Here is a 14,811-nt window from a genome sequence, read left to right as displayed (position 1 = left end):
GCATTTAATCTTTTATAAGTGATATATCTTTTTTTTGGGCTTGTTTTATTCGTAAAAGAAAATCTGAGTTTAGACTGCTCGACTGGCTGAGTGCACGTTCAGTTTTAAAAAGACGAAAAAACCTTCGCTGTGTAACAGTACACGACCCACTGTCTCACTATGTAAATACTGGTAAGCCTCCGTACAAAAAATTTAAAATCATTTTTCCTTTGCTGCTCCATCAACTCCTCCTGACAGGGCAGTTAAATATATAGGTTAACTCTGGCCACTTCTTCATATCGTCTAACATTACCCACGTTAACAGCGACGATGGATGGGACAATTTGAGACCATTTGATCGTCGTAAGACGTTTTCATCGTGCTCCCAATTTATAACGTAACGTTCTTTGTCATTTCGCCACAGTTATAGCTAGCTATAAACAATCTTAGGACTACTGAACTAGTAACCAGACGTGCCGTATCGGTTTAGCGGAAGTCAGATGACAAAATGCGGAAATGCGAAGTATTAAAAGTGGGCGGGGCGGAATAAGGTGAATAGAGCATCACAGTCCCGTCCACCGCCCGAGAGAGCTCTGGTGCTGGAAGTAAATTTCCCATTCATTTTTCCCATTGACTTTCGGAAAAATCCATATCTAAAGAGGTTTAGAGCATGTCTGAGATTAACCAGCTACGGCTGAACTCATAAGCATATAACATATCATTTTGAGTGAAAAAAGTAAGAGAAAATCCAAAAAAAAGTAAAAGGTACAAGACTGTGTACATATTTTAATTTTGAGCGCAGGAACTACTCATCCCATAAACCACCGCGCCTCACTGAATTCGACTGAAGCCACAGCCACGAACGAGCCTTTTGAGTGACTTCCAAATCTGATGACTGCCGATTTTAGATTTATCATCGTGTATTTTATATATTGTGTGCGTGTTTGAAAGTGGTTAACGATAACGTCAGCAACATGCAGTGCTTTGTACCTAACTGCAATCACCGCTCAGTCGTCAACACATGTCGTTGCCATTACACAAATGTTCAGTAAATGGACAAAACGGTATGCCTAGGCTAAATATTGTTTTGACAGTGGCATCATAAAATACTTGATATGACTCCGTATGAAGGCTACAGTAGCCTAGCTAAAGTGGACGATAATGCTAACTAACGTTACCAACCTCCCTCAAAACTCACCAAAACTTTGTAGGTCTTGTCCCTCATGCTGGCCCTTACAAAACCCACAAGCTGACCCTCGGACACGCTACACTCAACTACCGTTACATGACCCTATCTAAAGTTTTCACCCATTTGAACACTTGTTTTCCTCCTTGAAAAAAGCAATCATGGCAGCCAAGGAGCACACGATTGCACCGATAAGTCTACCGTGCAAAAAAAAACGCAACACAGGTTTTTATTTTATTTTATTTTTTTATTAATGATCTTCAGTCTTCACGGACCTTCGCGGGGTTTAACCAGACGGTTACACGAGCTCCACCAATCAGATGCATCACTGTGGGATTGTTCAGGATTGTGGGTAATGAAGTACTTATCCAAGACATCGCGAATAAAAGGCATTTATCTCAAAACAAGGTTAGTGCCCCATGAACTTTTGGCGTTTATATAAGCATATACTATCGCTTAGTACAGCCGTAGCTGGTTTTAAGTCTACCATGTATGGTTACGTTTTTATGGCTTATTTTCCAAATGTCAATGCAGAAATTGCATTGAATTTTTACTTCCGGCACCAGCTGTGGGCGGGACTGTGATGCTCTATTGGAAACGGATTTGGAATGGACGGAAGATACCCTGATTAATGAATGAATATACTAGTTTCACTTTTTTTAATGGAATTAGTGAAATCAAGTTTTTGATAATATTCTAATTATATGACCAGCACCTGTATACTTTTGTTTTATTGGTTGCTTGACTGTTAATATAGGTTATTATAAAAATACAGCTATATTTAATAATAAAAAAAATAACTTGTTTAACTTGTTTTCCCTTTGAATAATTTAACATTTTCTGAACCCATTGACAAATATTTTAATTTTTAAAGCTTAAACTCATTTGTTATTATTATTATCATTTTCAAGAAAACAAGACTTATCTTCTTATTGTGTTTATTAATTAAGTGTATCTTGTTTTAAGAAGGACTAGATATTTGTACTGGAAAACAATATTTAAGTTAAAGGTTTAAAGGCAAAACGTCTTAGTTTGGTTTTCACATCCAATTAAATTCACAAATCTGATTTTATACACACAAAGCATATTAAATGCAAGTGTCTACTTTTATGTCTTAAAATATCAAAATATGGGTAAAAAAGCAATAATCATATTCTAATTAAAGATCACAGCAGATTCTGAATACTAATGAACAAATTTTTAATCTTTACCACGATCCTTCAAACCACTGTGTTTTACTCATTTTTCAGCAAGACGTTTTTAATAATTTAAAATATAATAAAATTTAGTATGATAATTGTTTCCTTACTATATTTTAGAATAGCATAGTTTAACAAGTCTATTTCAGAGCTGATGGTGATGATAGAGAAGATTGAAGATCAGAAAGAAGTGAAGGAGAAACATCATTTCATAAGTGGAGAAAAAACCTGCTCGCAGGTAAAGAAACCCAAAAAGCCTCATCGTGCAAAGACTTTCTCACACAAAGGAAACTTTGAGGAGCACGTCAGGATTCACCGCAGAGAGAAAAACCAGAGTGTGTAAAAGATACCTGACTGAACTCGTGAAGACTGAGAGTGGAGAGAAACGGTTCACCTGAAGGATCACAGCAGAGAACGAGCTCTGCATCTCTGCGTCTCAGGAGACACCTGCACTATATCACACTGGCAGTCTTATTAATGTCTGTGTTTAGAGTTAGATCTCATCAAAGTCTCTGTTGGTGTTACGGTCAGGTGTTCCTTTACTTTTGTCCATATATTACTTACTTACCTGACTTACTTAGACTTATATGTCCAGAATTTCCAAAAAATGGAAATTCTTATTTAGGACATTATTTAAAATGTGATGTTACAGCAATTCTGCAGATGATGTTCATTCCTCTAGTGTGGTGAGAAGTTGAGCAGGGAACAGTCATCTATTTATCCCAAAATATCTTTCTTAATTGCTCAAGGAGCACAATACAGTCTTGGGACTTTGGTCTTATAAGCAAAATCCCCATAGGACTAAAGATTCAGGTTGAATAACTAAACACAGGAATAACTGAAGATCTTAAATTCAGTTTGTCCAGGAATAGAAGCCATCACACAAAGGAGGAAAGTTGTCTATCAAACAGAGTGAACTAGACAACAGAAAATATTCACAATTTATGATCCTATCGCTGATAAACAACAATGTGCTTCTTGAAAGAGTTCAGCTCGATGGTGAAGAATCTCACTGTAAAGTACATTACTGTGAAATACACATTGGCGAGATTCACACAAACACAATCTGTTATGTCTCACATGAAGGTTTAGTTGATGTTTGGGGAAATCTGATGTGTAACATTATATTAGATCCATGCATTACAGTAGATTTTAATATGGATCTGTCTCAATGTTAATCAAACATGAAAAGAAAAGACAGAATCACTCGCTGCTCTTCATTAAACTAGTGTTTAATAGCATCTTTGTTCTTATTTTTAATAGCAAAGATAAAATAAAAATAGCTATACTGTGACTAATATAGTAATTCATATTAAGAAAAATATGCCATGTTTCTTGGTGATTTTACTTTTTTTCTGACACTAGAAATTATAGGCAGATGGTAAGATGGAAAGACTGTGACATGCTCCTCATTTCCAGAGGTGTAAAATACTTGAGTAATTTTACTTGATTACTGTACTTAAGTATTATTTTGGGGGATTTGTACTTTACTCAACTACAGTTTAAACTGACTACTTGTACTTTTACTTGATTACATTTCTGAAGAAAAAAAAAACAGTGCTTTTTTACTCCTTACAATTTTATTTCATCTTGAAAAGTAAATTATATTTTTATTTTATCTTATGCACATTAAATATGTAAACAGAAGCTCAAACGTTGATAAGGTAGCAGTTGCATTTTCCCGCCCAAAACAGTTTATTCCTTATTTGTTCTGTTTTGATAGAGCCATTAGCTCTGTAATATATTAGCTGAATGCACAAAATAGTGCAAATAAAATCAGTGATGAGAATTTAAATACAATTAATATTTTTGTGGTGTTTTTTTTATTTTTTATTAAATGTTACAAATCTCCAAAAAAAGTGTTAAAATAAACATTATATGCTAAATTAATTGTATTTCATGTTAAGTGATGTTCTTACCAGGTATTTACGATGTCATTATATGAATCATTAAGTAGGAATTAGGACTGTCAGTGAATATTTTTTTTTTAATCTTAATAATTGCATGCCTATCTCATTAATTAATCTAATTAGTCACAAATAATTATTTATCAATATTTGCTAAGAAAAAAAACTCTAAATGCCCCAAATACACATTGAAAAGATGAATTGTCCTTTCAGACAGTGATATTGAATAGACAACACAAATAAAGTGGCCTTTAAAATCGTGAACGTTGTATGTTTTAATTCTATGACTCTCCTCATTAATTCAACACATTCTTGTATTCGGTCTGGAATATATTTCTATCCTCTCCATCACATCTTGCTCTTCACAGGGACAGTTCACCCAAAACCATTTACTGAAGCTCAGTCATCCCAGATGTTCATGACTTTCTTTCTTCACATGAACACAAAGATTTTTAGTCCATATAATGCAAGGGGACAGGAAGACTTCAGAAACCACACAAAGTTAACTTGACGGTCAAGATTAAAATATTAGGATTTGTATTTTTCTTACATTGTTTCACTTAAGAAGAAGGGTTGAGTTACTGTCATATTCTCTTTGTGTATAGTTTTTGAAGTGTCATTTTTGGATGTCCCATACACTTTATATAAAGATAATTATTTATTTTTTTTTCTAAAACTCTTAGTTTGTGTTTATCTGATAAATGAAAGTCATACAGGATGGCATCAGGGTGGAAATTATGGAGTTTCCTTTTAATCCCTTTCCCTGTATTTCTCTTTTTTATTTTATTTTTTATATAATGGGTTCTATCCCGTTAACCATTCTTCTGTATTGTCTGTCAAAAAATACTTGAGAACAATTTAAAGTTGTCCTTTTTTACTTTTACTCAAGTATGATTTTGACCAGATACTTTTAATTGAGTAAAATTTTCACTGAGTACTTGTACTTTCACTTGAATAAGATTTTGAGTACTTTTTACACCTCTGCTCATTTCTGAAGAACTTGTCACTTTTCACTGTTTGACTTTACTGACATTTGTGTTCACGTTCACTTTTTCATCTTATAATGAGATAACCAGCTGACTCCTATCTTGAATCAAATTTTTTAACCAATAATCTGATTTTATGGTTAAACAGGGAAACATATGATTCCTTTTGTGACTCGTCTGATTTTTATGTCAATGATTTTAGGATGAGAGAAGAAACTATAACGAGGTTCTTGATTTGTCTTCTGGAGATCTGCACAGAGGAATAAAACCCATCACCTTTCATCAAGTGTGTAGAAGCTTTATTCATATCAGAGAACAGAAATAACATATTGAATGAAATCATAAAAATGTAAAAAAAATAAATAATTGTATAATATGAAATTTTAATAATTATTATTATTAATATGATTAACTTAATAACTGATTTTAACTAACACAAATACCTGTCCCTGCAGCACAGAAGCAGTCATCAGTATCACAGACGTATATTTTTAGCAATAAACAACAATACATTTTATGGGTCACAATTATATATTTCTCTTTTATGTCAAAAATCATTAGGATATTAAGTAAAGATCATGTTCCACAAAGGTATTTCGTAATTTCCTACCGTAAATATATCAAAACTTAATGTTTGATTATTAATATGCATTGCTAAGAACTTCATCTGAACAACTTTAAAGATGATTTTCTCAATATTTAGATTGTTTTGCTCCCTCAGATTCCAGATTTTCTAATAGTTGTATCTCAGACAAATACTGTCCTCCGAACAAACCACACATCAAATACATTCAAATAATTGACCCTTATGTCTGGTTTTGTGCTCCAGGGTCAAATGTAGGATGTGAAGAGCACAGAAACACAGTCACTCAGCAGGACTCACACACACTGATCTTTCTGTCTCTGTGAGGATTTATTACATTTATTCTGATATTATTTCACTGACAGAAGTAAAGCTGCAGTATTAACATCATGAAGAGAAAAGAAGAGATTGAGTAATAACACTGTTATTGATTTATCATGCAGCTCAAAGCATTATGGGTAGAATCTCTCGTCAGTGTATTCTGATTCATCAACACAGTTTCACTGATCCATTATAAACATTAAACCCAGGATAGAGCGTCTGAGTGAATGTGGTCTGGACTGTGTGGATGAGGCTCATTGTGTCAGAGACGCTGTAGAAGGACAGAGTTCCTGCTCTGTGATCCACAAACACTCCTATTCTACTGCTGATGGACTTCACAGAGAGATCAGTCTTTATGTTATTGTGTCTGAATGAGTAACTGGAGGAAGAGCAGCACAGACTCCAGGACTGATCATTATATCCAAACACACACTCATCACCCCGTCCCTTCCTGCTGATGCTCTTATATGACACTGATATAAACACACGTCCACTCCACTCAATCTCCCAGTAACAGCGTCCACACACACTCTCTCTACACAACACCTGATGATAATAATCAAATCTGTCTGGATGATCAGGATACGGCTGGAGTGGGTAAGTGAATGTAATCACTCTGTTGTTCTCAGACAGACGGAGGAGTTTATTCACTGTGTTCAGATCCAGAGTGAACTGATGGGAATCTGATGGAGATAAAACACATCAGAATCAGGAATTATGAATCTGTTTGATCTTTTCATGTTCAGCGTATCATAAGTGTCTCAGTACAGATGAACAGATATCTGTGAACATCATCATCTACATCATCAGTTATTAAACTCTTCTTTCTCCTTCTACAGGAGGAACATGAACACACTCAGAGAGTTTTTCTGCTGGTTTTCTTACTGACTTACATTGTAGGAAGTCGTTCCTGGTCCAGAGATCAATGTTGGTGAATGTGACTGTGGAAATCAACAGACATGAACAGTGTGATTCTCATGATCCTGTATCTATTCCTAACACATTTCTAATATGATGTTCTCCATGATATGAGATGATGATGGACTGGTTTCTGAGAGCAGATGAATCTCCAGGACTTTACCTCTGTCTGAGATCTTCTTGAGCTCCTCTTTGCAGAAATCCTCCAGTTTGTCTCTCAGCTGATGGACAGATTCTCTCAGATCATCAGAAGAGAAGAGAGAACTGAAGAGATCATCATTTACGTCTGTAGATTCAGGAGGTGCTGAGAGAGACTGGAAACTCTACAGAAAACAGAAATCAAACTCCTCAGCTCCACACTTCACTCAGTAACCTTCAGGAACATCAGATTTGTCTTCACTGATCTTTAGTAACTCAATCCAGCACTTTCACATCATCAGCTTCATTCTCCTCATATTCATTATATCACATTAGAGTTACAGATCCTAGTATTCACCACATACACTGTTTGTGAACTTTCTAGGAAACAGGTTGAACGATAAAACATCTGCTACATAAATGTCCATCTAACAACTCAAGCACATCAATGGAGTCTCATTGTAGAGTTGAGTAGATTTGATCAGGAGAAGCAGCTCAAAGGTATGATTAGATCGACCATTATTGATATCTTTCACTCAGGTCCACTATGATCCTGTTCTTGTAGATCTGTGTTACCTGCAGGAACTGGATGTGATCCTGTGTGTGTGAAAGCTGCTCCAGCTCAGCGTCTCTCCTCCTCAGATCATTGATCTCCTGCTCCAGTCGCTCCAGTCGTTCTTCAGCTCGACTCACTGCAGTCTTTTCCTGATCTCTGATCAGTCGTATCAGCTCAGAGCGGCTTCTCTCAATGGAGCGGATGAGCTCAGTAAAGATGCTCTCACTGTCCTCCACTGCTGTCTGTGCAGAGCGCTGTTAGGACACACAGTGATTCAGCTTCAGTGAGTCTGAACTGAGACGGAGACAAACTTCTCTTCTTCTCCAGACTCACCTTATGAGACTCCACAGTCTCTCTCAGCTGCTGGAGATCTTTCTCTCTCTGCTGGATTCTCTGCTGGAGCGTCTTCTGTGTCTCCTTCAGCTGCTTCTGCAGGACAAACAGATGATCGTCAATCTCACAGAAAACTACTGGCTCTAAATCATCATGAGAACAGATCAATCCAGGAAAAGTAGGGTGAGGCATTTTAAAGGTTAATTATCTGAACTGATAATCAATGGCTGTAGGTTCAAACTCCAGAAGGGATGATTGATCATTTACTACCATCTTTCATGAATTATCTATCATGTGTGATTAAGGCCTGTTCCACACTATAAGTGTATATTATGAAAGTGAATCTGACAGATGTAGAGCTACACACTGACTTCTGTGTTCTGTGTAATTAAGCTGCAGCTCTAGACAGAAAATAAATGACTCAAGTGAAGTTATAAAGGGCTAAAATGACCTGGATTCAGTCAGTTTTACTGAACAGAAAGTGTTTGTGTGCAGCTGTTGTTCATTACTGCTGTGGTGAACAGTGTGAATGCTGTAAGCTGTTAATATGGTGCTGATATAAACACATATGAAACGAGTGTCAGCAATATTTCATCAGTGTCTAGTGTTAAATACCTGTGTCTCTGTCCTCTGTGCTGCAGCTGATACAGTGTCGTGGTTTTTATGTTCATCCATCGTACACAGCAGACATATACACTTCTGATCAGTGCGACAGAAAACCTCAAGGATCTTCTCATGTTTCTGGCAGATCATCTCCTGCAGTCGTCCAGTGGCTTCAATCACTTTGTGTGGTTTACGTGAATGAAACTCCTCATGTTGTTCAAGGTGATTCTGACAGTAAGACTCCAGACACACCAGACAGGACTTGACGGCTCTGTATTTTCTTCCAGTACAGACGTCACACTCCACATCTCCAGCTCCAGCAGGAACCACACTTTGAAGTTTAGTCTTCTTCAGTTTCTCCACCAGTTCAGCAAACACCACATTCTTAAATAAAGCAGGTCTTGGACTGAAGGTCTGTCTGCACTGAGGACAGCTGTAGACTCTCTTCTCATCCTCTTTATCCCAGCAGTCTGTAATACAGCTCATACAGTAACTGTGTCCACACTGGATGGTCACTGGATCCTTCAGGAGATCCAGACACACCGGACACAAGAACTCATCCTGAGAAAACCTGGCTTCTGCCATTTTACTGCAGAAATACAGAGTCACTAACACACAACAGCTCAGCTACACTTTCACTTTCTCTTTCCCTGAACTCATGTGATTCCTGTTTCCTGGTTCTGTGTTTGAGAGACGTGTGTAAAACAGGTGTGTCTGAGTCTGTAAAACAGGTCTCTCATTCCTGAGATTAGTTTAAACAAACACACAGATAAACACTCAAGCCAGCTAGTTGTATACAAATAATATTTTGGGAAACAAAAGTTTTTCCTTTCAAATGTCTGACTATCTAACACATTAATGATGCAAAGGAAAAACATATAAGATTAAAACATGATTTACTGTATTATATGATAACTATATAATTTCTTTTGCTCCCTTTGCTGAAAGTTTTAGTGAAAATTGTAATTGCTTTTGTTATGATTACATTATTAATCAATGACACTGATTTCAAAGAATCAAAGGAATTGTCTCAAGTTTCATGAGATCTGTAAACAGAAAACCAAAAAAGCCTAATGGAAGTGTAATCATAAGCAGTTTGTTCAATAACAAGGGTTATGAGAAGAACTCTTTCAATGGGACAGTTAATAACAACTCGATGATTAAAGTTAAACCTTAACTGTGGAAGTTGAAAGTTCAAAACCAAAAGTAGCTGTTTTTAAAGACTTATCTGGAAAGACACATATGTTCAAATCCAGCTGTCAGTCACTGATTTAAAAAAGTGCATATAGTAAAACACATGTCAGTGTAGTGAGGTCCATGAAATAATATTGAAAATAGTGATAGCATGCACTTTTTTATCACTTGCTGAGACAAGAGTTAATTCAACCAGAGTCAATGGCCAAGTGCCCAACTAACATGAACACTAATCACCATAATGATAACATACTTTAGGAACCTTAGTACATTTACCAAATGAAAGAAATAAAGCCAAACTGGCTTGCAATAAGAGAAAATGTTAATTCTGTTTTTGCAGTTTTTTAATCATCCTCTGGTGAGATACTGATTTCATCTAAGGATGTTGCTGTAAGTAGTTGATGTGTTTCTGCTCACCTCTTCACTTTTTTCTGTTCTTGTCGTTTATCTTATTCTCAGTGTTTCCGCTTGTTAACTGTAGGTGTCATCACTAATGCTCAGTCATTACTTGAAGAGTGAATCTGCAACTGGTGCAGTGTTAAAGGTCCCATGACATGAACATTTCACTTTATTAGGTTTTTTAACATTAATATGAGTTTCCCTAGCCTGTCTATGGTCCCCCAGTGGCTAGTAATTTCGATAGGTGTAAACCAAGCCCTGGGTGTCCTGCTCTGCTTTTGAGAAAGCGAGAACTCAGACGGGACGCCCAGGAATCTTCCCCTTATGACATCATACGGGCAAAGGTTACCTCCCCTTTCTCTGATTTGCCCGCCCAAACATTTACATTTAATTCAGTTGCAATGTTAGCACAGGCTTTACAAACAGACTTTTACAATATGGACTCAACAGCACTGCCACAAACAGTGAGTAACAGTGTTCATTATTGCCTGATCTGTGATCAGTGGTTTCTGATGTGTAGCTAATCATTCAAGTTCACACAGACTTTCTTTCTAAATCGTTTAATATGGTTTATGCATCAGTGAATCAAGCCAGTGACTAAACGATTAACTTCACGTTGTTTCTCTTTGTAGCATGAAACAAATCTGTTATTTAAATTGTGATTTAACTACAGAGAGTGATTTAAGAAGATCCCTTTACATTGTTCGGAGCTGTCAATCGAGTATATCTGCATACTTGCCAAAACTGCCGTTATAATCAATGACGCTGCATAGCGCAGCTCTTACTATATTCGTGTCAATTCGCTTGTTAAGTCTGTAATAAACAATAAACAATGTCATGGGACCTTTAAATTTAAATTAAATAAACCTAGGCATTTAGCTGACACTTTTATCCAAAGCAACATACAGTGCATTCAAGCTAATATTTACCTAACATGTGTTCCCTGGGAATCAACTGCTAACACAATGCTCTACCACTTGAGCCACAGGAACAGTAACAGTGTTAGTTTTATAGACCAGGGCCATATGAAAACTGAGCAGTGTTTGTTTAACACTGTAACCAGCAACATGTGTTTTTCTTTGTTAAATAATTTATTAAATTAATTTAGAAAATTGTCTTGGTCTTTAACTACAAATACAAATAAATTTCTAAAGAAATTTGATATGTTACAAATTTTTCTCTGGTCTTGCTGGGATCATATCAGCACCCAAAAGACAACTAATGCTAGTCACCAGTATCCCAAAGCTATTATCAGCATGCAGAACATACCTTATGATGGTCCACCGACACACCTGCTTACTTTGCTGGGATCCAGCTAAACAAAATCAAACAGATCCCCATTGATTTTCCAGAGTCGAGTCAGTTCCCCGCTGATCAGGTCCTCGTTGACTTTCCAGAGTCGAGTCAGGTCACCGCTGATCAGGTCCCCATTGACTTTCCAGAGTCGAGTCAGGCCCCCTTGGATGCTCCAGAGTTGAGTCAGGTCCCCGTGGATGCTCCAGAGTTGAGTCAGGTCACCGTGGATGCTCCAGAGTCGAGTCAGATCCCAGTGGACGCTCCAGAGTCGAGTCAGGTCACGGCTGATCAGGTCCCCATTGACTTTCCAGAGTCGAGTCAGTTCCCCGCTGATCAGGTCCTCGTTGACTTTCCACAGTCAAGTCAGGTCCCCGTTGACTTTCCAGAGTCGAGTCAGGCCCCCTTGGACGCTCCAGAGTCGAGTCAAGTCTGGTAGATCGGTAGTGATTTGACTGGGCTCATAAAGACCAACCGTGACTTGACCCTGTTCAAGGAGATCAACGGTGACTTGACCTTGTTCACAGAGATCAACATAGACTTGACTTGACTCATGAGGTTTAACTGTGGTTTTACTTGACTCATGGGTGTTAATGGTGACTTGACCTGACTCTGGAAAGGTCAATGGTGACTTGATCTGACTCTGGACAGTCAATGGCGAATTGACCCGACTCTGGACGGTCAATGGCGATCAGAGAACTGCCCCGTTCTTCCCGGAGGTCCACGACGAGCTTACAAAATCATTGCGCGCCCCCTACTAGGTGCGCTTGCGTGCTTCATCTTCATCTGCCCTCACATCGATTGACGGCGCTGAAGAGAGAGGATACGAGCGATTGCCGCCGCTGGACGAGTCTGTGGCCGCGCATCTCTGCCTGCCCATGGCTATTGGATGAAAAACCAAGGCCAACCATCCGTCCAAACCCTGCCATACGATGTCGGCGCTCACCGGGCGTGCTTATTCAACGACAGGGCAAGCAGCTGCGGCGCTCCACTCCATGGCAGTGCTATAAGTCTTCCAGGCCAATGGACTCAACAGCACTGCCACAAACAGTGAGTAACAGTGTTCATTAATGCCTGATCTGTGATCAGTGGTTTCTGATGTGTAGCTAATCATTCAAGTTCACACAGACTTTCTTTCTAAATCGTTTAATATGGTTTATGCATCAGTGAATCAAGCCAGTGACTAAACGATTAACTTCACGTTGTTTCTCTTTGTAGCATGAAACAAATCTGTTATTTAAATTGTGATTTAACTACAGAGAGTGATTTAAGAAGATCCCTTTACATTGTTTGGAGCTGTCAATCGAGTATATCTGCATACTTGCCAAAACTGCCGTTATAATCAATGACGCTGCATAGCGCAGCTCTTACTATATTCGTGTCAATTTGCTTGTTAAGTCTGTAATAAACAATAAACAATGTCATGGGACCTTTAAATTTAAATTAAATAAACCTAGGCATTTAGCTGACACTTTTATCCAAAGCAACATACAGTGCATTCAAGCTAACATTTACCTAACATGTGTTCCCTGGGAATCAACTGCTAACACAATGCTCTACCACTTGAGCCACAGGAACAGTAACAGTGTTAGTTTTATAGACCAGGGCCATATGAAAACTGAGCAGTGTTTGTTTAACACTGTAACCAGCAACATGTGTTTTTCTTTGTTAAATAATTTATTAAATTAATTTAGAAAATTGTCTTGGTCTTTAACTACAAATACAAATACATTTCTAAAGAAATTTGATATGTTACAAATTTTGTTCTGGTCTTGCTGGGATCATATCAGCACCCAAAAGACAACTAATGCTAGTCACCAGTATCCCAAAGCTATTATCAGCATGCAGAACATACCTTATGATGGTCCACCGACACACCTGCTTACTTTGCTGGGATCCAGTTAAACAAAATCAAACAGATCCCCATTGATTTTCCAGAGTCGAGTCAGTTCCCCGCTGATCAGGTCCTCGTTGACTTTCCAAAGTCGAGTCAGTTCCCCGCTGATCAGGTCCCCATTGACTTTCCAGAGTCGAGTCAGGCCCCCTTGGATGCTCCAGAGTTGAGTCAGGTCCCCGTGGATGCTCCAGAGTTGAGTCAGGTCCCCGTGGATGCTCCAGAGTTGAGTCAGGTCACCGTGGATGCTCCAGAGTCGAGTCAGATCCCAGTGGACGCTCCAGAGTCGAGTCAGGTCACGGCTGATCAGGTCCCCATTGACTTTCCAGAGTCGAGTCAGTTCCCCGCTGATCAGGTCCTCGTTGACTTTCCAGAGTCAAGTCAGGTCCCCGTTGACTTTCCAGAGTCGAGTCAGGCCCCCTTGGACGCTCCAGAGTCGAGTCAGGTCTGGTAGATCGGTAGTGATTTGACTGGGCTCATAAAGACCAACCGTGACTTGACCCTGTTCAAGGAGATCAACGGTGACTTGACCTTGTTCACAGAGATCAACATAGACTTGACTTGACTCATGAGGTTTAACTGTGGTTTTACTTGACTCATGGGTGTTAATGGTGACTTGACCTGACTCTGGAAAGGTCAATGGTGACTTGATCTGACTCTGGACAGTCAATGGCGAATTGACCCGACTCTGGACGGTCAATGGCGATCAGAGAACTGCCCCGTTCTTCCCGGAGGTCCACGACGAGCTTACAAAATCATTGCGCGCCCCCTACTCGGTGCGCTTGCGTGCTTCATCTTCATCTGCCCTCACATCGATTGACGGCGCTGAAGAGAGAGGATACGAGCGATTGCCGCCGCTGGACGAGTCTGTGGCCGCGCATCTGAAAAACCAAGGCCAATCATCCGTCCAAACCCTGCCATACGATGTCGGTGCTCACCGGGCGTGCTTATTCAACGACAGGGCAAGCAGCTGCGGCGCTCCACTCCATGGCAGTGCTATAAGTCTTCCAGGCCAAACTTCTCGCCGCCACTGATGAATCTGGCCCAGATGTCGCCACGCCCAAGACAGGTGCCGACTCGTCAGCCTTCCGAACAAGTGCCCGCTGCTACTGCCACTGCCCAGCCTGTGAAATCCGAGCCTCGACACCATTCTCGCTCAGCCACAAGACGGTTTCAGTTCCCTTAACGTATGGCACCCCGGGCCAAGGTAGTGCTGGATCCTGCGCCGCCGCCGTCATCCTGATCTACAGGCAAGAAAGAGGAGGGTGCAAACAAACTGAACAAACTGCCCCGTGTGTTTTGCCGTCCATCTCCAGGTGTCG

General features: G+C 39.2%; 1 protein-coding gene across 1 annotated transcript; it reads right to left on the bottom strand.

The window, feature by feature from the left end:
* Positions 1–6,022: 6,022 nt before the first annotated feature.
* On the bottom strand, positions 6,023–9,355 carry LOC113046165 (tripartite motif-containing protein 16-like). The gene is made up of 6 exons (XM_026207085.1): positions 8,722–9,355; positions 8,107–8,202; positions 7,794–8,027; positions 7,243–7,402; positions 7,055–7,102; positions 6,023–6,844 (listed from the first exon to the last, which is right to left on the bottom strand). Exons 1-6 carry the CDS (start codon positions 9,292–9,294, stop codon positions 6,330–6,332), a joined length of 1,626 nt encoding a protein of 541 aa, XP_026062870.1. The 5' UTR covers positions 9,295–9,355; the 3' UTR covers positions 6,023–6,329.
* Positions 9,356–14,811: the final 5,456 nt, after the last annotated feature.

The sequence above is a fragment of the Carassius auratus genome, chromosome 27 (genome assembly GCF_003368295.1).
Source record: "Carassius auratus strain Wakin chromosome 27, ASM336829v1, whole genome shotgun sequence".
Taxonomy (NCBI): Eukaryota; Metazoa; Chordata; class Actinopteri; order Cypriniformes; family Cyprinidae; genus Carassius; species Carassius auratus.
The sequence above is the reverse complement of the archived record's forward strand: the minus strand, read 5'-3'. Positions and strand labels throughout refer to the sequence as shown.